The sequence below is a fragment of the Prenolepis imparis genome, unplaced genomic scaffold (genome assembly GCF_030444845.1).
Source record: "Prenolepis imparis isolate NDT839.2.m4 unplaced genomic scaffold, iyPreImpa1.0 SCAF_5, whole genome shotgun sequence".
In the NCBI taxonomy this organism is placed as follows: Eukaryota; Metazoa; Arthropoda; class Insecta; order Hymenoptera; family Formicidae; genus Prenolepis; species Prenolepis imparis.
In genome coordinates, this window is record NW_028141163.1 from 7,307,359 (window position 1) to 7,330,956 (window position 23,598).

The window sequence follows — 23,598 nt, forward strand, 5'->3', positions numbered from 1 at the left end:
TATTTATGTTCGGAATTTTCGATCGCACATTTTTATAAATCTGTATTGATGCAAGCTATATAATAGATATAGAAATTACAATAATATCTGATATATTATAACAATCTTAACTTTTTAAATTACGTACTGTATTTTTCTTATAATTTTTTTTTTCTTTTTAATCACACAAACCAAGCCTTCATTTATTTTTTCTTAAATGCAAACACATAGAGCTTAAGAGGAAGTGCACTTAAAAAAGAAACTTGTCTAATAATATTGAGTATACATATGTCACGAATTATTATTTATGTTAAAATTTGTTGCTATTTTTCTCTGAATTATATCCTGTCATATGTATATCTTATCATTAATCAATGATCGATAAATGCAGAAAGCGAAAAGATACGGTGATTTTAAATCAATTATTATTCATGAAAACTATATATTATATATGTAGGTATCATATGTAGGTCTCTTAAAATTTGTTGTTCAATGCAAGTACTCTAAAATGCTTACGATGTGACTCTCGTGTTAGTTTTACTCGAGCATCGTGGACAACAAAGTAATAAATTCGTGCAAACGATAGCTTTGTTATTCGAAATTTGTCTTCTCATTATTTGTCATCAGTCGGTGACGTTCTTATTACTGTCGGTATAAAACCATATGGAGGTGTACATTCTCTCGTGCTGTTATCTTCACTTTTGCTAGATGTTCCATTTCTTTTTCGCGTCGGTTTAGAGCTACTGCATTTTGTAATAAATTTCAATTCGTTTATCAATTCCTCTTTGATAGACACCTACACACACAAAATAAATTATCACATATATGATAAATAAATATAAAGATAAATACGTCCAGAGATATGTTGAGAACTTAACTTTTACAATTATTGTTTAATTGTTCTTAATATATTTTAAAATAAAACTTTTAAATAGAATTATAAGAAGAGTTATTATAGTTATCAAATTGATAAATTCATTTAAGATGGTCGTATCAATGTTATATTAATTTAATTTAAATATCAATCTATATTCAAATTAATTTTGATTATCATAATTTCACGTTATGCTAAACTAGTAAAGCTGTATTACTTTTTTTGAAAAATTATTGCGTGTATTAAGGAATGATGATATAAATTGCATGATATAAATAAGAACAGTTTGCTTACATTTTCTCGAATGGACGTTCGGGCAACATCCCAAAGTAATTCGAAAATAGTGTACACACACGATAAAGCAACGCCTACACTGAGTACAACGAACACACCTCCCACATTATCGAGCCCGAGTTCCTCTGCTGAACTAGTTCCACCATTCTCCTATACAGCGATAATAAGTAAATTAATACGATGTGATGTGCAATGTGCATTTTAAACAGAATCACGTTTATCTGCTCACACGGCATTTGCCTCCGCCTCTCTTTTCTTGCCACCATTTTTTCTTCAACTCTGTAATAATTCCGCTTTCTGACAATTTTAAAATTGCTGTGTTAAAGTGATGCCGGTAGGGTGAATCTACAATGACAACATTTTGCATGATAATGTGATTGTTTGCTAAATAAAAATAAAATAATGACAGAAAGGTTCTAAATTTTTTAATTATTGTAAAACTCAGAATTCAGTTGCATTTTAATAAGAATTTTGCATCTCACAGTATAAAAATATTTTTAAATTGTATAATGTTTAAAAAAGATAAGCAATTTTTTTATTAAAAAATGAAATAAATTTAAAGTTGAAGTTTGTGATTTCAGAATTGTGCTATTGAACCATTATATTATTTTTGAAATAACTTTTTAACTTTTGGTTTTTTGATTTCGTGTTTTAATTACTAAAATATTTTACACTAATGAATAAATATGATATATTGTTGCAAACAGTAGTTTTTTATCAAATTTCTTTTGGATGATTTCAATAATTTCAGTATTTGCCAATTATTAAGATAACATAAAAAAGATGTTTAAAATTATAAGAAAGTACATGAAATATTTAACTATACATTATTATTTTATAAGATTGCGGATATTATATTTTGACAGAGCTTACATACGTTTTTTCATAGCAATTCCATAGCCTTTTTCGTCCAAAAGACCTCCAACTTGAGTCACGTTGCATTCACGTTCTACGGTATATCTAAAATAATAATACATTGTACATATGTCTGTACAATACAGTATAATGATAATACTATATATACATATTATATACAGAGTATTAAAAAAGTGTTGCATAGGTTCAGCGTTATTCGATATAGAGAATGAAAATCTAAGAAAAAATCTAATACTATTTTTCGATGCGATGAATAATTTTGCCGCAATTAATTATTGTAATCAATCAATCAGCACGGAGCTACAAGAGAAAGTGAACGCCGGAGCACGCGAAGTAAAAAAGGATTTTGCGAAAAACTGGTTCGAAGGGAAGCAGCTTGTTCAAGTGCGAACTCGGCCTCATAAAATTTATCTTAGGTTTCATTTTTTAAATTTAGACTCAAATGTGGCCACAAAAATTCTCTTGTAGCTCCGCGCTGATTGACTGATTACAATAATTAATTGCGGCGAAACTATTTACACACATACATCGCATCGAAAAATAATATGACATTTTTTCTTGACATTTTTTTAACGTCCTGTATGTAATACATACTCTATTGAACTGGATTCCATCAAAAAAGCGTAGTTCTCATTCTTAACTTTATCGATACCAGTCGGATTGGACTCTGGTAGAACATCTTTCTCATTCGCTATCATGTATTCATACATCTCCTTGTATGTCGAGTAGTCGCTATCCTTGGAATTGGCAAAATTCTTTTATCAAAGAACTGAGTTAGAATTTAGCTTTTTTTGTCGTGCCTATTGTCTAACATTACTATTACAATTAATTGAGCACATTTAATGCGGATTAGAAAGCTATTTCTTGAGAATATTTGTTTTTATTATTAAGGTGTAATGTGTAATTATTCTACAATAATATTAATTATGGGAGATAATCATTACTAAATTTGTGTTACTCACTAGGGATAATTACGATAATATGCAAAGTATAAAAAAACTGTCGGTGCGAACATGGAGCAAACTAATAATATTCAGAGGAAAAAGAATCATTGCGAATTAATTAACGGATTTACTTATATTGCTTTTATATTAATCTAATTGATTAATAACTATTTAACTAATTACGTCTCATGTGCAGGATTAATCATTGTCGCATTTATGGTGCAAAATTATCGTCGTATATGCCATGTATATTGCGATAATAATATTTATAACAAATAAATGCGGAAAGTAAACACATATAAGTGGAAAATAAATATAAGTGACAAATAATTAAGCGGGGATACTTGTCTTACGTTCATTCTTATATGCTATAAAAATAGCAAGTTATTGTGAATATCCTGAAGACTTTATCACTATACGCGCGCGCGTGTGTGTGTATATAAGGTGTTTTTAAATAAGTGTGAAAAATTTGAGGAGATAATTCTTTGTTGAAAATTAAAGAAGGTTTTTCATATAAACATATATTTCTATATCCCTCCCTGGGTTATATAAATTTATATGAAAAATTCCCCTTAATTTTCGACAAAGAATCATCTCCTACAATTTTTTGCACTTATTTAGAAACACCCTGAACACACACACAAAAGACATATCTGTATAAATTCTGTATAAATTCATATGTAACAGCAATAATATAATTTATTATTGTTGCATAAAATATCACGACAAATGTAGAAGAGAATTGACTTACTTTGAAAAAATTCAATGTAGCTCCTTTATTTTTTGCGCCATATTGTATCGCACCTTTCTTTTTTGCTAATTCTTCAACATTATCAAACGGCGATGTAACAGTTTCTACAGTTAAAAATGCCGCTAGATTTGCTGTGTAACTGCTCACCATAATAAGACAGAAAAACCACCAGCATCCTGCCATCATTCTTGTTGAGATGCCACTGAATAATTTATAAACAGATTTATAGTTCCACTTTATAAGATTTTATATAGTAGAAAATGTAGCAAAAATATTGTGCAAAACTTCAAATATTAGAGAAATATAGAAAAAAAATAGAAAATTGCCAAAAAGTTGGAGCTTAAAGAATACAATAGTAAGATTTGCAGATAAATTTTTTTTAGTTGTTTATGCAAAAAAATTGTTTAAATTAATTTAAAAAAAATAATTTTAAAGGTTCATCGATAGTGTAATTTCATAACTAATGAGGAAATTTTTAGTTTTTTTAATTTTAGACGCGAGATTTGCAGGTATGAAAAGTCTCGCCAATTTGAAATCCCGACAGCGTGAAGATTCCTCAAGGGCGACCTTTACAATCATTAGCATTACAATTATTAACTGCGTTATAAATATTTGAAGTTTTATAATTTTTTTTCTATTTTTTTACTGTATTTTTTTTTGATAGAGTGTATATAAAATTTATTAAATTGATAAAACTGTTAAAAGATAATGAAAATGATTATTTAAAATATGAAATATAGTTTGCAATATTATATGCACAGAGTAAATTTTCAAAAAAAGTAAAAGAAATAGGAAACGATAGAAAAAAGAAATATATATTTATACGTTGAGAACAAAATTTTTATCGTGTCTGTTATTCATCAATTATTAGAATTATTTTAATCAATTGCACTTTGTATACTTTTTACCTTTAAATCTAAAAAAATATTTCAATATTCCTTTCCTGACTTATATATATATTGATTTTAACATAATAATTATAAATTTTGAGATTAATGAACATATAAAACATACTCACATGGGTGCTATTTCACTCCCTTGTTGCATAATGGCTCCTATTGCGAACCAAAAAGCGTTTTTGAACGTGAATTGGTTCTCTAGTTCTTCAGCTTCTTCGATGCAGGGATAAGGGTTGTTCCACTCAGCCGGGCAGAGCCGACCGGTTACAAAAAATAGCAAAGATACTATGATGTATGCGCCTATTAGATAGGTCCAAACGTCGTTTGAAAACGGCGATAAAAAGCTGAATAAACTCGGAGGTGTTTTCGTTGGCTTGCGATATAAAATGCTAATACCTATAAAATCATACAAAATTTTATACTTATAAACTTTTTATAAATTAATTACTTTGTAAATTAATAATGAAATTAAAAAAAGAGAAATTTATTTAAAACTAAATAAAATCGATAAATTAAGTAAATATTGTATATTATATCAAATTGTATATATATTTTACCTAAATTCATGAACGGACTAGTAAAGTCGACGACACTTTGGCGTGCTGAAGTAATTGTGAGATCCGTTATGGCCATGTCTGCTTCCTAAAAGAGTATCATATCTCTTTTTTCTTTCCTTTATATTTATAAATTTAGTAATTTTAATCTCAATAATCTTTTACAAAAGACTACAAATAAAAGAAATATTACTTGATGATCCAATACTAACATCAGCCATAACTTTTCCAAGCATCCCCGACCACTTTCCTGTTTTCTTGTTTTCGGATCCATAATCAGATTCAACCTGCAATGTATAATTAAATCCAAGAATATGACTGATTCGATCGATTATGTCTATCCCGAAGCCCTCATAACGATCATTGCCAATCAGTATTGTTGATGATTCTTTCTCCATTCCATACGGATCTGTGAGAGAGATTAAAATTGTGAAGGTTTTATTTTGCAAGCTTAGATCAATATCTGTCTTTTTTGTGTTAGTTTCTGGTATCCAATCAATATTTTTTCCTGTTGTACTATTCCATGCACCAATTTTCATTAGGCCATTTTCAGTTAAACGTACAACATCTAGCTGTATATTACTGCGGAGACCGTCTCTGTCAAATTTTACAAAGCCACTTAAGCCTCTGGTTTCAGTCTGAAAAAATGAAATCATGTGATTTGTTTGTAACACGGCTAGAATAAAATCTTGTATGTTGTTGTAAAAATTGTAAAAAATATTCAAACGAAGACAATTGTTTTAAAAATCTTACCGATCGCATAAAGTTGCTCAAACTTAATCCGTGTTCCCATCTGTCACTACCATCGCATGGCAATTTCTTAACATCGCCTTTGATGGCATCTTTCAATTGCTTGAAAGCCCTCGCAAATAGCTGTACCGCGTCGTATATGAGCGCGAATTCAACTCGCAGCTGCGAGGGATCATCTAAACCCCATTCGTTCTTGTGCTTGTCCAAAGTTTGTTCAACTATCGGATCTCCAGGGTCAATCAGGCGCAAGCCAGTGAAGTTGACGCCAGAATACTGATATGGCTCTAAATCCAAGGTTTGCAGATCCTGCCATACATATGTATATATTCGTCGATATGTATCATCTTAATATAACCTTTCAGATGGAATAACATAAACCATGCGAAATAAATTGTACAAACGAAATTACATTCATATGATTTAAATATCAAAATTCTGCTTTCAGTATAATATCAGTAAATAATTTATTTTTTGAAATTTCTAAGCGCTTATATATTATCCTTATGATATAAATTTTTTCACTTCTTATACACATAAGTTTTATTTTTGTTTTACAAAATTATTAGATTTTATCATGAAAAAAGTTTTAACATTATATCATTAGGACAGTGCATTTTTAATTTTGTATAAAGCAACTTATATCTTACCAAAGATGTTACAATCACTTGATGCTTGTTAGATAAGATTCCAACTTGTTGAGCCTGTGTGAGAACTTCGCTGAGTATGTCGTACGAACAATCAATGATAATGTTTTCAATTTCCGATGCCTTGATTTCTTGCATTGCTTGCCTACACAGGATTCAACGTAAAGCTATACAATTAATCGATGTCTCGTCGATCTTTCTATTTCCACTTTCGATATAATCATTATTTATAATAACTAAATTGCAATTATTCAATCGTCTTCTCTAATTGAAAAAGTGTCTAAAAATTATTTTGATATTGAAAAGTTACTAAATATATTGTTGCGTTTCAGAGACAATCTTTATCTTCTTGATTAGCTTCGCAATTATATTCCGAATCGATCAAACACAGAACAATACAATAATATCCCGGTTAACACTATTTCGTTTAGCGTTCTAGGAACTTGAGCGTTAATTGGGATATTATACAAATATTGCAGTAAGATCGTAAACACAAGCGCACAAACGCAATAATACATTTTAACGAGACTTTTATATTCATGATATATATTAGATAATATGATAATATATTAGATAATATGGTAATATATTAAACGACTGAAAGAGAATTAATATTAAAATAATAAGCGATGAACGTATCATAAAAAATAATTATTGATGTGACGTTGACAAGTATGTATATATATTCTATGAATATATATACATACTATGGAATAGGAATAGGGAGGGATGAACATCAGTCAATCCTGACTGATATCTCCAGAAAGTTTGAACAGTTTTTGCATGACTGAGAATTTGAAAGATCTTTGAGATTCACTGCTAAATTAGATATTTCTGTACCTGTAATTCGGTCCATGACCCAAGTGATATACAAATGCAGAGTTGCCGTGAACGTCCCATCGTTTCAGCAAAAGATGCAGGCGAATCAAACTGTCGGTGTTTTCGTAAAGTATTGCAAAAGATTTCCATTTGAATTCTGTCACCAAATGATCGTATATCTGTGAAAGTTTTGTTAACAATCTTTGTTACCAATTATACGTCAAAAATATAGGGATAGAATTAAAATTTCAAAAACGATTAAATGAAAAAAGAAAAAAAAATTAAAGATTTTAACGAAGAGACAGGTACGCCAATTTTATGATAATTGGAATTGAATCATTATTTATTTTTAATTAATTTTTTTTGCATTATTGATGTATAGACAAAAACTATATTTTATTTATATAGCGATAGATGATTAATAATTTTGTCTTGGATTCAAAATTTATTAACTCACATATATAATATTACTTATTTATTTCAATTTGTAATTAATGCGATTATATAATATCTTTCAAATTACATTTACTTACTCGTGATAACGAGCTCACGTGCGGATAGAGATTCAGACTTAATCCACGTGGCTGAGATGATTCGCCAGGATCTTCTCGCACGGAGATATGCGGTATTTCCATTGTATCGCATATGCTTTGCACGTACTCTGCGGTCACTTTTTCTTGAGGTCCAAAGATCCCAACTATACCCATGTTTAGCAGCTCGCATACTAAACATTTCGAAAAAATCTATATGAAATACACGTGATAATATAATCAAAAAGTGTGTTATTTCGTAAAAATAATTGCTATACAGTCATTATTTGTTATCCTATCTCTATTTGAAAATTTATGTAAAGACATTGTTTTATGTATAATGACGTGTTATATACATATGTACACATACCTTTTATATATTTAAGCATTTAAAAGTCTTCATTAACATTTTTTATCTAATGCATTTAAATATCGAATATAAAATGATACAATAGTAGTACTCTAAATTAGTAGTACATTAAATTCCGCCGTGTCATTTTAGTGTTAGCTACAATGCCTCACCTTTTAACGATACATCATACAGGTCTGTATCAATCTCGTTCGTTTCCGATACCAAATACACATTTGAGAGTTCGTCGTTCTCATGCCTTTCTTTGTTAACCGCTCTCACTGATGATTCAAACATCCGCTGAATCGCTTCATCTTGATCGAACAGTCCCGCTATAATATATAGTCGTTTCTTCTTAAAGTCCAGACACGTTGACATGATCGAAATAGCTCACGAAATTCTTTCGTAAAGTATATTATCGCATATGCGCAAACTTGGCGAAATGCGTTCCTTTCACAGTATTTCTTTTTTTTAACATTTAAAGATATTAGTAACGGAGTAACATTATTCTCACCATAATGTTGCGAAAATTCAATAAGATTTTTGAGCAGACTATAATTAATATATTGTTAAATATTTGTTTACATCTTATCAAAAAATATATTTCAAGATCGTAACGAAAAATGAATGCAAAAATAATGTTTTCGATGTACATATATATTTTATTTATATTTTTTTCATCGATCAAATTAATGAACGTTTATCTTACCTATGTGGACCTTCTTTGGAAAACCTAACACAACGCGGCAGGACAAAAATATCGGCAATAATATCAGCACAACAGCGTGTTTGGTCACCATCTTACGATCTTACGATCATTCTGCGCACACACAAGTAAAATTAAGGTAAAATTAAAATACACGCACTCTACTGACAGATGCGGGTGTGTATCTAATAAAATCGAAAAGAGAGAGTATGAGGGAGAGAGAGAGAGAAAGATGTAAACGGATGTGTATAGGATGCACACGATCAAACGGAAGGATCTTAAACGAGCACTTAACCGGTCGACGTTATATAAACTAACCGGAAGGCATCGTGTAGGCTGAAAGTCGCTCTCTCGGCGCACATAAATATTTAGACCCGTCTAAAATCAATCTTCCAATATTGAGTCTAGTTATTTGCTTGCGTGCTCTTAATAAATCCGTTCGTCGCGATTCCTCTCAGCAGCATTCCACGCGACAAATATTATGTTACTTTCCCGCGAGTTTATTTTATCTTGCAGTGTTGAGAGAAAGTATCTCCTTCCTCTCTCTCTTTCTCTCTTTCTCTCTTTCTTAGCACTATGATTTTTATAGTATCAATGGTCTACGAAAAATATTAATATAACATGTTTTTGTGAGCAAATTACAAGTTGTGCATGATATTGATTTCGGTAATTCAATATATTATAGTATGTGTATGTTGAAGAATTGTGAACATATTTTTTTTACCTACAAATTTTTAGACGAACTTAAATCTTTGAAAATTTTAGGTTATTATTAACATTAAATATCTTTGTAATTGAACTTAATTTAATTCAATGATTGAATTTTTTTTCTATTAGAGTAAAAATATAATAAAACTGACTGAAGAATAATTACATAATAAATATCATAAATATTATCACACATTAAGTTTACTTTTAAAATTTAATTTATCACAGCTCTTTAATTTTCAATTTTACATATTTTAATTATTTATGTTAATTGGCCATAATTACGTTTCCGCATTCTCGCTGAAAAATAATTTGAATGAAAGTGTGTTTGCAAGAAAATTTATGTAGGAAAAATTATTAGGTCTAAAATTATTATTATTAATTACTAGATCTTATGTACTTGTGAATACGTAAGTCACTTGATAAATACTTGTCGCATGATGGGAACCATCGATATAATTAATTTCTCAAAGCTATATAAATATTTGTCCGACATTCTTGGGTGTCTTTTATTCGGCAGACTACCAGCATCTGTCTCGAGAGTGCGAGCTTTTAGCAACATCTCATACGCATTCAGAGTTCCACGTAACCTACTGTCATCGTGCCAAATGCACGCAGTCTGGCGCGTTCTTTTTCATTCATTCATCGTCGGGCATACATTCACATCTATTTATTGTAACCGTTTTAGATATTTCACAAAGTGTCGGTTTATTCAGCTATATTATTCACGAAATAAATCGTGAACTATAGCGAATTCCTGATTATATGATCAGAACATTTTTACACGGTTCAGCACGCGCCGGCACGACATAGAAAACTAAACGAAAATCTTAAGAGAGCGTATAACGACGTCGATATATTTAGACATCGAGCGTCGCCGCCGCAACTGGTGCTTGTCGCGTTCGTCGTGTGACATAGATTTCGATGGAATACAATTGGAGTATTTTTTTTTTTTTTAATAAAAAATCGACAGTGCACAAGTTTTATTTAAATCGGCGTTCAGGATATCTTCTCTCTTCTCTCTTTTTCATTATTTATTATATATATTTATTGCGATGATGATATTTGGAAACTCGATATTCTTATTACGAGAAACTTTAGTTGCTTCATCAAACGCATTATTGTAAGCGCATTTGGAAATTCGAGAAAAAATTTTCTCAAAAAAGAAATTAATTTTTTTAAACTTTTCTCCAAATTTATTTGAGTCGTCCAAGGATTAATGAATCGAACTGAAGATTCTCGAGGTGGATGATTTTTTCTTTTTTTGAAAGCGAGGGGTCGAAGCGTAGCGCGAGTTATTTGCGAGTTTTACTCTAATATATAGGAGCACGTGTCACGATTCGAGCGACAAACGACGGAGAATCGTTGTTTCTCCAAAGAGGATCATCTTTAAGGATTCACAAAAGCTTACCTAAAGAATGCGATGCTGCGACTCTACCTTTGTTCTATCTGACACGGAACTTTTGAGACGTGTGCTTTACCGAATGAGCCTTGCGCGATACGCGACTCTAAATCCGAACGCCACTTCTCACGCGTCTCATCTCGGCAGCGCATGCTCTAAACTCCCTTCCCAAGTTTTCACAATCCATCGTCGCGACGAACGATGGTAGCGTGACGTGTACACTTGGAAAGAAATCAGCAGAAATGGATTAACATAAAAAACTATGTAAAAATCTAAGAAAATTTCAATATTTAAAAACAAATTGTTTTATCTTGTTACGCAGTATGTTTTCTTTTCGAAGTTGCACTTCTCGCGAGACGAAAATCATCAAAATTTATCTCTATACCTACATATTTGTTTTGTTTGATGCTGTGAGAATAATCAATGTTATAAAATTATAATTTGTCATTCTATGAAAAATTTCTGTGCGCTTACAGAAGACTGCTGCACGGTTGCATACTTAGCATTCTAATGATGGAATATTTAAAAAAAATTTTTTAGATTTTTTCTTAGATTTCTACATTATTTTATCATTAATAATCGTTGTCGTGGAAGACTGCTTTTTAAAGTATTTATAACGATGCACAGCAGGTATACAATATAGATTTAATTACGTTGATATTCTAGTATTAAGGGCGTGGTTGAGTGAATGTAGTACATAACTAAGGTGTTAAAGAAATTAGTTGCATATATACAAGACCGGTACATATTGAGATTATAATCGCAATTAAAAGTATGTATAATTACAATTACTATGCGAAATTAAAATTTATTATTAGAACTTATACTCGACACTAACAAAAGAGAAGTAGTGTTATTTGATGTCATTAATTCTTTATTTAGCCTTGTTAAGTCAAGCTTGAATTTCCATGTACTTTCCAGATTTTTAATTTTATCGTTATAAATCAATTATTATTAATGACTTTTCTTTTATTTTCTAATTAACTATCAAGAGACTGCGAGAAACCAGATCAATTTATATTTTTTTCCAAATAAGATATTTTGAATATATATATATATTATCTCTCCTATTGTCATTATATACTATATTTATATAATCAATAAAAATATATATACGAATATTTCAATATTTTAATAAGTTAAACACCGACGTTTTTAGTTTTTTTAAAAATTTGTCTATTTTTTATTTTATAATTGATCAGAATTACAATATAAAAATCAATAGAGAATTGATAAATAATACAATTAACCAAAATTAGTGATCTGATTGGCCAATAATCGATAATGAATCGGGAAAACGGAAGGCACAATTAAAATAGAGAAATTTGGATGAGAATTTACAGACGATTAATTTATTCACGTTTAATATGATGCTTGTAGTACATTTTATATAAGAAGTAGAATCGATAGGCTCTTAACAAACTCGTATGTCGCGACGTGTAAACGCAAGTATGTAACAAGTTTTAGTATCGACGATATTTACAGTGGGCTTTCGTATCGGTGCCTATGTGTGCGCGCGCGTACGTATATGTATATGTATATCGAGTGTCTGATGCACGTTTCTATCATCACGCATTCGGAATTCGGTAAATGGTATCAAGAGTAACGAAATTCGCGAAATGTGCAAGTACAGGAGAGAAGGAAATAAAATATGGATTATACATTCATCTTCGCTTTTTCACGCTTTGTCTTAAAATAATGTTTGCACAAACTATTGGTATATCACACATTCTTTAAGTATTATATCGAGCATTTATATTCTGATTTACGCACCACTCTTTTCCAAAAGTTTTAGTTTAAACATTAGGAATCGGTGTTCGGGACTTTTTTACATTTTTTTTTTTACGATAGAAGGAAGACTCAAAATGAATACTGCTTGGTTCACAAGGTCCGCATAAACGCGATTAAACGGAAACGTTGATCGGATGAACAAAAATTAGCAATAACAATGGCATGTGTTCTTTGAAAATAATCTGAGCATTGTTAGCAGCAATCTTTTGCATTCGACGGAATGTTGATAACGCGTCTCGAAAACGCGAAGAATATATTATCCAAGTCTGAATATAGTTAGAATAGTTTGCATCATTAGTTCTAATTTGCTCAAGTAATATTTCATTGACCTTATGGACCCCGTCAGACCAGCTAAGGATAGGAATAAATTCAGATAAAGGTATATTCAGTATATATTAATTATCTATCGCGAATTGTACATATACATATATACGAAACAGTTGGGTCGCGATAAAATTGTGTAAATGACTATTCGCGCAATTTCGATTATTCGTCGCATATTAAAGATGAAATGTACGTTATTTATACACGAGTGGAATTTATTCGATCGTCACATAGGAAATTTACATGCGCGAATTCACGTTTCATTATGTTCGAAAGAATTCACACGCGTCGGTGATTACATGGTATTCAGATTGATTTCAATATGATACTTTACGAGATAACGACAATACATCCCTAACGTCAATGAAAGGCCACCTAATTTCATGCGACTCTTGTTCACTCGCTCGTTTTCTCGCATACATCTCTTTCTCGTATCGCGTTTAACAAGTAGACCCTATGAGGGACTAGATGGTGGACTATCTTATTCGATAGTGGTTTGTAAAAAAAGGGACAGACAGACGTGTACATATAGTTAGAGGCAAGTCTTTATACAGCGACCCGAATCGCATCGCAAATTCCCATCTCGTAACGAATTTACAGGATGTATCCTTGAATTAAGGTTTTTTGTAGCAGCACTTTTTTATCTTCTTTTCAAGAAATGTAAAAATGCCGAATCGTGTTTTTATTTGAAACTTAATATTTAATTTCTCTAACAATAATAGTCTGACAATCGTTCACATCCACATTTCTTGCAGATTAAAAATTTTACAATTACGATTAATTTTTATTTTACAATTTTTTTCTGATCAGATTTCGTTTCATTAATCGATTTAACTTATTACATTTATACACATTAATACATTACTTATTACATATATTTCAAATCGCATGTGAGCGAAGTAATTAAACTTCTTAAAGAAATTCAACATTCGGTCTTTCTTCGTTCGGTCGGACATCCCTTTGTTCACGTCAAAGGCGCTTTTCCGACGAAGTGCCTGTACTTGTTGCACGCCGCGTACCTGCCATCCTCCGAGACGATCGACAGACCCGAATGTTGCCTCTGACGTCGACAAAGTACCTTCCTCGACGGCTTTTTATTCCCGTTGCCACAGTCCAAAGCATATCGCAATTCGCTCGCCATTTCCGAGCACACAGACTTCTGAAAGTTTCACGGAAAGAGTATTGCGACAGGCTCACATATTGACTCGAGAACGAGCCGTTTAGCTTAAATTCACTATTGAAATTTAAACATTAAGATCCGCTTTATTTGCAAAGATGCAGTTAAAAGTTCCATTAACGAATAATCTTTGTTCAAAATTTGAACTGAGAGAGAAACTATAATATCATTTATATTTATATAATAGAAGCTACGTGATAAGTGATATGATTGAATACGACAGAAAAGAGGAACTGAAGAGAAATTGAAGTTGACAAATTCATATTTTACATTTGAAATAATTTTAGACTAATGTCTTAAGGAAGTCCAAAAAAGTTTCAATTGAGTTTGTGCAAGCAATAAATTATAATAAGGTATAATTATATGCATGCAAGTTTGTAGAAAGCTCAAAATTTCTGCTTTTACGTTAAATTTATTACAAAAAACTTTATAGCTTCAATGAATAATTCTTCGTAATAATATTAATAATTCTTTGTAATAATATTATGATTGAAATTAAATATAAAAATTATTATATAGATATGGAATTTTTTTCTTTTAATGTATTATGCTTTTAAATTTTAAATTATTAAAATATTTCAATATTCGTTAAAAATAGTAAAAGCATTTATAATATAAATTAGATATTTTGATTGAATTTTTTAAGCTATGAGGATTTATGTAACAATACTGATAACAAAATATATATAAAAAATAAATGAGCTCACCTCCTGTGAATCCGTGACGGGAGAGAAGCAAGAAACATTGCGACACAACTAACAATATCATACTAAACTGTCACACAACGCGCCTTGTCCTTTCAATTTTACTTATGGCTACAAGTAATGCAACATTTTTGACATTGCAATTTTCATAAAAGTTACTTCGCCATGACACAGAAATTCGTCTATTCAATAACGAAATTTCGGAGTCCGCGTGCTTCTATACATGGATCGGAAGTACTTTACATTAAGAAGAAAGGCGCACGGTGGATAAAGATGATATGGTAATATTTTACGCAATTTAATATTGTACTTGTGCTATAATATAATACGTTCAGATAGATTAATTTTATTCACCAATTTTTAAATTAATGGAATATAGAAAGCGTATACGTAAAGAGATGAGAATTGATAATCGTCTATTTATTAACGAATTCGAAATCAACGTTTTCTTAGTAAAGATTAAAATGGAAATATTATTTATCGAAAAGAGTTCCTGGCATATCGAGCTTCAAGAATGACTTCCTTAAACTTTCAGAAAATTTCACGTTTTAATTAATTAAAAAGCAAAATTGATTTATTAAAAACATGTGTTTCTTTTTGCTGATGATTTCTATTTTTTGTGCGATTTTAATGCGATGGAAAAAATAATGGATTGTTAACATAAATTTTGACAAGATATATCTCCTTTGTATCCACACTTGTTCCTTCGATTATCGCGTATCATTATCTCGAGAAGCGAACGGACTCCGCGCACACTTACGAACGCAATGGTTAGCTCGTTAGCTACATATTATGTACAATAAAACGTCTTGTAATCTGGCACACACTATACATTCACTATCTAGCCGGTATAAAATTGTGATTGTTCTTAAAAGTTTGTCTGTTACCGCAGCACTATAAATTTGGCTGTGAATACCGCGGATTTTTTTTTTCTAGTATTTTGACGTCGTTTGAGACATTTACGACTTCGCGAGGGAGGACCTGGCCTTTCCTATTGCGAGGCTTGAAAGTCTTTGTTTGTTAATCTAAGTTTTGATATGAGCAAATGGCAAACACGTTGACATTTCCAATTTTCTTTCTTTTACGCTGCCTTTCGGCTCGGATTACTTATATTACACATGTCGCAATAATCATCGATTTTTCTACTGAAAAATAAGCGTTAATCGAATTTTAATAATAATGTGCAAGAATTTAATATATCGTATAATTTTAATGGAACAATTGATCAATTGTTCGTCAGAATATTGAACACTTTGCGTTCTTTTATTTATTTCTTTTAATTTATATATATCTCGAATAATTTTGTCGAACCAGATTATTGTTTGACAGGATTTCGGGAGGAAAATTGGAAATGTCAAGGCTTGTTGCTTCTCCTGTCCGATTATTTAGTTTGTCCCTATAATTTTACGATCTTTACACAGTTTTCCGATCACTCGTGATGGAGTTCTTCCTTAGGTCCACTGAACTCGGATCGGATACGCTTTGAGGTACGGCTTGAGTTTAAGAATCTTTTTCGCAGCGTAGCGCGTACCGTCGCTAGTGCAGATCAGTAAAACCCTCGCAGATCGGTTTCCCCGAGGATTTCTGCTTCTAGAACATAACACCAAAATGCCCGAGTCAGATTTGTTACATAAGTCATTGGTTGCGATGGTCGATTAGCAAAGTAGGAAAAGGTATGCATCGATGCAGTCATCTCCGCTTATTTTAAATAGCAAATAAAAATGATATATACATCTCTATCATGTTTTCTCATTGCTTCTTTAAATAGAGATACATTCATAGAGGTATTTATCTGTCATTAATTATTATCATAGCTCTTACGCGAAGCATTGCGTTGATTACTATCATCGTCACTTCATGATAAATTTTCATGAATTTTATACAAATTTAATTGATAAATCCATTTTAATTTTATCTGTTATTTCCAATTATTGTTATATCGAATATCGCGATTGTTATAACATTTGTGATCGACTGTAATTCGATCAGACCTTATCAGATCAATCTCGCGCATCACGCAGTACGGAAATTCAAGTATATATGCCATACACGATTTATTCGAAATCCATACTATTCATTGCAGAACGAGTGTCTCGTCGTCCTGTGATCGTTTTAGGCGATTTGAATTTTTGGAGAACCTTGTCTCGTAACGCTCTATAGCATTCCCTGAAGTAGACAGCGCGCATGGTTGAAAAGAGACTCGAGCAACACACCAGCAACGTTCGCCAGCTCATAGAGTTATTTGCTCTTTAGGGTGCGTCCGGAATGATCCGCGCAAAGCTGCATATTCGTATCCCTGGACGAGCCCTCTTCAAATAGTTGCCTGTTTGCTTACCCCTTGAATGTATGCAAACGGTGGCACGAATACATATCGCATAGACCGCATGCCGGCCACCGCGAAGCTTTACATACGCTAATTCCATTTCCCTCGCGCTCGAGCAAAACAAATCTCGCTCGAAATTTTTTCATCAAGTTCTCACTAGCTGCGTTTCCACAACTGAGTCTTCCCGGTAACCACGATGCTCTCGTATATAATGCCTGCGAGCGCGGCTTTTCTATTCGTTCGTGCAATTGTATTAACGCTTAAATTGAAACTGGAACAACCAATACCGCTTTTTAACATCAGAGTCGGAGGAAAGAAATGCGAATATAAGATTAAGATTGAATTATCTAAAAGTCAAATTTATGAGAATGAATTTTTAGGGAAGGAAGAATTTGATATTTATATCAAAATAACACTGGCGGATCCTGGGGGGGGGGGGGGTTAACCCCCCTTGCAAATTAAAAGAAACAGTTTTGCTGAATTTGTTTAAAAAATATAAATAAAGAAAAACAAACATTAAAGAGCTATCGACGTCAGGATCCGCTAGTGTATATATATAAGTATAAGATACACTGTAAATTATACTCATTACGCATTCAAGGAGTTAAGTATAGATTAAGTCAGGCATAGGACGAAATGATGAGATAATTTCATTGCACGAAAATAATTAGGTGAAATTCTTTATATCTATATAATATATATATATAATATATATAATATATATATATAATATATATTATATATATATAATATATATTATATCTATATAATATATATTATATAGATACAAAGAATTTCGCCTAATTATTTTTGTACAACAAAATTATCTCATTATTTCGTTTTATGTCTGACTTAATCTATACTTAACTCCTTGAATGCGTAATGAGTATAATTTACAGTGTATCTTATACATACATATTGTATATATTATATAGATATAAAGAATTTCGCCTAATTATTTTCGTGCAACGAAATTATCTCATCATTTCGTCTTATGTCTGACTTAATCTATACTTAACTCCTTGAATGCGTAATGAGTATAATTTCCAGTGTATCTTATACATACATATTGTATATATTATATATATATATATAATATATATTATATATATATAATATATCTATAATATATATTATATCTATATAATATATATTATATAGATACAAAGAATTTCGCCTAATTATTTTTGTACAACAAAATTATCTCATCATTTCGTTTTATGTCTGACTTAATCTATACTTAACTCCTTGAATGCGTAATGAGTATAATTTACAGTGTATCTTATACATACATATTGTATATATTATATAGATATAAAGAATTTCGCCTAATTATTTTCGTGCAACGAAATTATCTCATCATTTCGTCTTATGTCTGACTTAATCTATACTTAACTCCTTGAATGCGTAATGAGTATAATTTCCAGTGTATCTTATACATACATATTGTATATATTATATATATATATATATATAAAGAATTTCGCCTAATTATTTTCGTGCATGAAATTATCTCATCATTTCATCGTATGTCTGACTTAATCTATACTTAACTCCTTGAATGCGTAATGAGTATAATTTACAGTGTATCTTATACTTTTATATATATATATATATATATATATATATATATATGAAATTATCTCATGATTTCGTCGTATGTCTGACTTAATCTACACTTAACTCCTTGAATGCTCATTCAAGGAGTTAAGTGTAGATTAAGTCAGACATACGATGAAATGATGAGATAATTTCATGCACGAAAATAATTAGGCGAAATTCTTTATATAATATATACAATATGTATGTATAAGATACACTGTAAATTATACTCATTACGCATTCAAGGAGTTAAGTGTAGATTAAGTCAGACATAGGACGAAATGATGAGATAATTTCGTTGCGCGAAAATAATTAGGCGAAATTCTTTATATCTATATAATATATACAATATGTATGTATAAGATACATTGTAAATTATACTCATTACGCATTCAAGGAGTTAAGTATAGATTAAGTCAGACATAGGACGAAATGATGAGATAATTTTGTTGTACGAAAATAATTATGCGAGAAATTCTTTATATCTATATAATATATATATATACACTGGCGGATCCTTGGGGGGGGGGAGTTACCCCCCCTGCAAATTAAAAGAAACAGTTTTGCTGAATTTGTTTAAAAAATATAAATAAAGAAAAACAAACATTAAAGAGCTATCGACGTCGTTGATCCTGGAATAAAAGCTAATCATGAAACCAAAAATATTAAATAAAATAATTTTGCAAACCCCCCCCCATTATCGATGTCAGGATCCGCTAGTATCAAGATATAAATTCCTTTCTTTAAAATATTGCTAATAAGTATTTTTGATGAATACATTTTTTTTCGATGAACAAAACATGAAATTTTCGCAGAATAAAAGTCTCGTTTTGAACTGCCATAATTTATCACAAATCGCGAATACTCGAGACATTTCTTCAGCGTAGATGCTTTGCACTAGCGCATCTTCAATGAGGCGAAAAATGGATATTTACCCGTCCGACTAACGACGATATTCGTGCGCAACGAGACAATAGGGATAATGACGAGTGAAAGAGGATAACGATGCACGAGGATAGCAGAAAAATGAGGGAATCGTATTATACGCGCATATATAGTGGGTTGTTTCGCGATTGTAACCGCGTATAAGTTCTCGCCGATGGATGATGGCGATCGATCGAAAAAGAGGTGTATCTATCTCGTGCCGCGAGCGATCAGACCCGAGTGATTCTGTACTGTCGAGACCATTACAGAGGAACTCCACCAGCATGCGAGCATCAACTAATGTACTCCCGCGGTATGTCGGGATAGATCGCGTCGGGGTCGAGCCGCGTCGCGGTCGACGTGGCGACGATTTCCGACGAGATTACCGCGCGACCCTCCACGTGCTATTTCGCGTCACTCACCCGCTCCTCGATCGCCACTTTCCGGCTCTTCCACACGAACTCGCAGACCGCGATCACGCAGGCGACACCCATGCCGCCCATCAGCACCACGAAGACGCCGCCGACGTTCGCCAGGCCGAGCTCGTTCGCCGCCGAGCTGCTCTTCGAGGTGTCGTCCTGCCCATGAGAAACATCGATTAGCCTGCGGCTGTATTAACGCGGGCTATTAACAGGCTACGAGTATGTGCGGAGGCTACCCGTTGTGCCGGTAATGCACATCGCCGGGGAAACGGCGGTTTTCGTGTTTAGTCTGCTGCGCGTCGTTAATGCACGCGCGGTCTTCACGCTCGAATGTTCATTATTGAAGCGATTCGCGTCGTCGATAATATCGCGAAAATTTGATCCCGCTTGCTCATACCTGGGCTGATAAATTAAAGCGCCGGAGAAGAGAGAGGAAGTGGCCTGTCAATTTTATTAAATTTTATCTCTCGTTCAATATATGGTAATCTTAAAGCGCTCAATTTTTTGATTGACATTTTACATGGAAAATATATATACACCCTAAACGTATTAAAAATACCGTGTTTCTATTTTATCATTGCAATTTTTAATTTAGCTCAAAAATATACATATATGCATGGTAGATATACACAGCATCTATATCAAATAAAAAATGGTATGATCCTTTCGTCTGTATAAACTAGGTTTATTAAAAGAAGAATATTTTACAGAAAAAGGATCATCACAATCATCTTTATGATTATTCTTAAATTTAATGAAATTTAATAATTATACATATACATTTCTAAAGAGGATAAATACGCAATATCTTTTACTTTGAATAAAAAGTTAATTATTGCAGCTGTCTTATTTTTACAATGTGTGAAAATATCATGTTATACTTTTAATACTTTACAATGATTGTAAGCGAATAGGATCGAGGTGTTAATTTCTCTCGCATAACTACAATCGTCTGTCTACATTTGTGCATCAAATGTCAGCAAGTTTGCTCGAGGAAGCGGGAATCGGCGAATTATCAGGGGAATTTATCGGCGCAACTACGCGAGAAATAGCAGTGCGCGCAACGGTGATCGCATACTCGGCGAAGTCTCGATTTCGCGAATTCGCGAAATAGTCTTCTTCACGTGCCGCCCCAGTAACCCTTTCCACCCTTGACGGATGAGGGGAGTTGCTGGAGTCTGGCGCAAGAATTTCGAACGCGCACTTCTTGACTTCGCTAGCGCACCAAAATATTTCATATGAAAAAAAAAAAGAAAGAAAAAGACGAAGGGCTAAACGTGAATTTTCACGCGATCTTCTTTGGATCGTGAACTTAAATAATGCTCGTATAGTGAAATGTAATGTCATTAATATTTTTTTTTATTATACATTTTGCCTTCTTCATCCTAAAAGACTTGAATAAGTTCAAAAGTAAATCGTATATACTTTAGCCTAATACATATATTTGCTCACCCTGCAGGATCCGCCACCCCGCTTCTCCTTCCACCAGCGCGTTTTCAGCACGTGAAGCTTCCCTTCCTCCTGGAGCTTCAGGATGGCCCCGTTTATGGCCGTTCTGTATGGCGAGTCTGAAGTTCCAAGGTCGTTTTGAGGAACTTCCCCTACACTGCTTTTATCGTCTCGTAGCATCGTACTTTCGCGAAACTTTCGGAAGTACCGTTGCGCCAATCGTTCCCTCGCGTCAACGTTTTCGCCCGCAATTCTGCGCGCGATCGCTTCCTTCATAGAACGACATTTTCTATCGACTGATATTTTCGCGCAGTCGCGAGATCAGCAGGACGACCGGCGATACGATTTCATTCGATTTCTCGGGATGAGCTTGGAGGGATAAACTGACTTAACGCGCGATCTCTCGATTCGCCGAGGGAACGATTCGCATTTTCTATTAGAATTCTATTCATTTGCATGAAGGAGAAATTTTAATTAAGTGAGACCTTTATTCACAGGTGAATCGCTAGGCTAAGTACTTCACTGATATTGATTAGCTACGTTTTCTTTTTTCTGAAACCATTGTACTATATATCCGCTACTCTCTTTTGTCGATTGGAAATTATAAAGTATCTTCACATCGTAATTTCACAAGTTTTTAAATCAATTTACGCTTTTTACATTAATTTTTTTTTAAATTGCAATTTTGTAAACAAAAGTTTGATGTAAGAATACGCGTAAAAAAGCAAGGAAAAGAAAAGTGCAAGCCAATACGAATTAGATACACGTAAAAATATGATGAAGAATTGTGACACATACATAAGCATCAAGCAGATATTTAACATTTCGATCACCAGGGACATATTGATATACATTGTTATATTATATTGAACGTGATATTTCCTCGATAGTTACAAAACATAATGCTCTACTTTGATAAAAGATTACCGATTCAATATTTTAACTGCAAATTTAATTATTATCAGAATATATTTGAATTCATCGACTGCCGGCGCTATTCAGCAACGCGCGATTGCCAAAAAAATTAATCAGTACGCTTTGTATTTAATAGAATTAAATTTTATAATTGTGGGACCGGGATATTATTATATCCCGGATTATACCTGATCGATACGAATAAAGGATATATTAAACATTTTCACAGTCAAAGTGTTAAGTTTTTTCTGAATAATCTATTTTATTCGATAATGTCAGCAAACTGATGAATCAAAAATTTAAATTTAATCTGAGAGATACAAGTAAAATAAATTTGTGATTTATTTAATGACATAAAAGTTATATTATTAAATCTTGTATTGGTATCTTTACTTCTATTTCTGTTTTCCTTCATTTCTAATCAACCTTTTTCCGTATTTTTATAATTTCCGTTAGAGAATACGCTCAAGTCTTACTATGACTTTACTACACAACTTCGTACATAGTGTCTATTAGCACTTACTTGGTGGCATGGCTATGCCGTATCCTTTCGAATCTAAGAGACCGCCGACTTGAGTGAGATCGCAGTTCCTCTCGATTACGTATTCGATGGAGGTGGATTCCATCAGGAATGCGTAACTGCCTTTCCCCTTGATCACTCGATCCACGCCCTCGACGTTGCTCGACGTAAATACCGTCGGCTTCGCCGAATCCATGAAGGACCACATGCGTTGGTACGTCGAGAAATTGGAATCCTAGATCACGTCGGGAATTTCGTGGTTAAGTACGCGTGCCGTTAAACGATGGAACGTAGGAGTGGAAATCGGTTAACCCCGAAGTAGGCATGCCTTACTTCGGCGTAGGTATCGCGCATCTCTCCGTCCCTAA

At 32.5% G+C, this 23,598-nt stretch overlaps 2 protein-coding genes and 1 long non-coding RNA gene across 13 annotated transcripts in view; 1 reads left to right on the top strand and 2 right to left on the bottom strand.

The window, feature by feature from the left end:
* Nucleotides 1-23,598, top strand: part of LOC145936648 (uncharacterized) — a 203,161-nt gene that overhangs the window by 133,103 nt on the left and 46,460 nt on the right. The gene's annotated exons all lie outside the window — the stretch shown is intronic.
* On the bottom strand, nt 107-11,225 carry LOC145936635 (glutamate receptor ionotropic, kainate 2-like). Of its 3 annotated transcripts, none has more exons than XM_083039004.1 (16): nt 11,089-11,225; nt 8,973-9,083; nt 8,437-8,595; nt 7,918-8,108; nt 7,406-7,563; nt 6,569-6,710; nt 5,925-6,227; nt 5,384-5,809; nt 5,175-5,259; nt 4,737-5,013; nt 3,719-3,920; nt 2,618-2,760; nt 2,025-2,107; nt 1,377-1,492; nt 1,148-1,297; nt 107-775 (listed from the first exon to the last, which is right to left on the bottom strand). In XM_083039004.1, the coding sequence occupies exons 2-16, from the start codon at nt 9,061-9,063 to the stop codon at nt 593-595; spliced, it is 2,709 nt and encodes a 902-aa protein (XP_082895130.1). In that variant the 5' UTR covers nt 9,064-9,083; nt 11,089-11,225; the 3' UTR covers nt 107-592. The 3 variants fall into 3 exon arrangements, with proteins under 3 accessions (XP_082895130.1, XP_082895128.1, XP_082895129.1); XM_083039002.1 differs by having other exon boundaries at nt 2,618-2,778; XM_083039003.1 differs by lacking the exon at nt 11,089-11,225 and adding an exon at nt 10,272-10,516 and having other exon boundaries at nt 2,618-2,778.
* The window catches only part of Kair1d (Kainate-type ionotropic glutamate receptor subunit 1D), a 384,639-nt gene continuing 373,450 nt past the window's right edge, over nt 12,410-23,598 (bottom strand). For 8 of the 9 annotated variants that reach the window (XM_083038994.1, XM_083038995.1, XM_083039000.1 and 5 more), the window contains 4 exons: nt 23,234-23,465; nt 21,799-21,914; nt 20,347-20,502; nt 12,410-14,353 (listed from right to left, as the gene is read on the bottom strand). In XM_083038994.1, coding sequence (XP_082895120.1) covers nt 14,159-14,353; nt 20,347-20,502; nt 21,799-21,914; nt 23,234-23,465 — 699 coding nt within the window. In that variant the 3' untranslated portion in view covers nt 12,410-14,158. Of the gene's footprint in view, nt 16,666-20,346; nt 20,503-21,798; nt 21,915-23,233; nt 23,466-23,598 lie in introns of all 9 variants that reach the window. The other variant, XM_083039001.1, reaches the window with a different exon arrangement.

Coding starts and splice junctions, on each gene's coding strand:
- LOC145936635 (XM_083039002.1), bottom strand. CDS start 9,063: ATGGTGACCAAACACGCTGTTGTGCTGATATTATTGCCGATATTTTTG. Junction 6,711..7,405: donor GGTCATGGACCGAATTACAG/GTACAGAAATAT, acceptor AATCCTGTGTAG/GCAAGCAATGCAAGAAATCA. Junction 1,298..1,376: donor GAGGCGGAGGCAAATGCCGT/GTGAGCAGATAA, acceptor ATCGCTGTATAG/GAGAATGGTGGAACTAGTTC.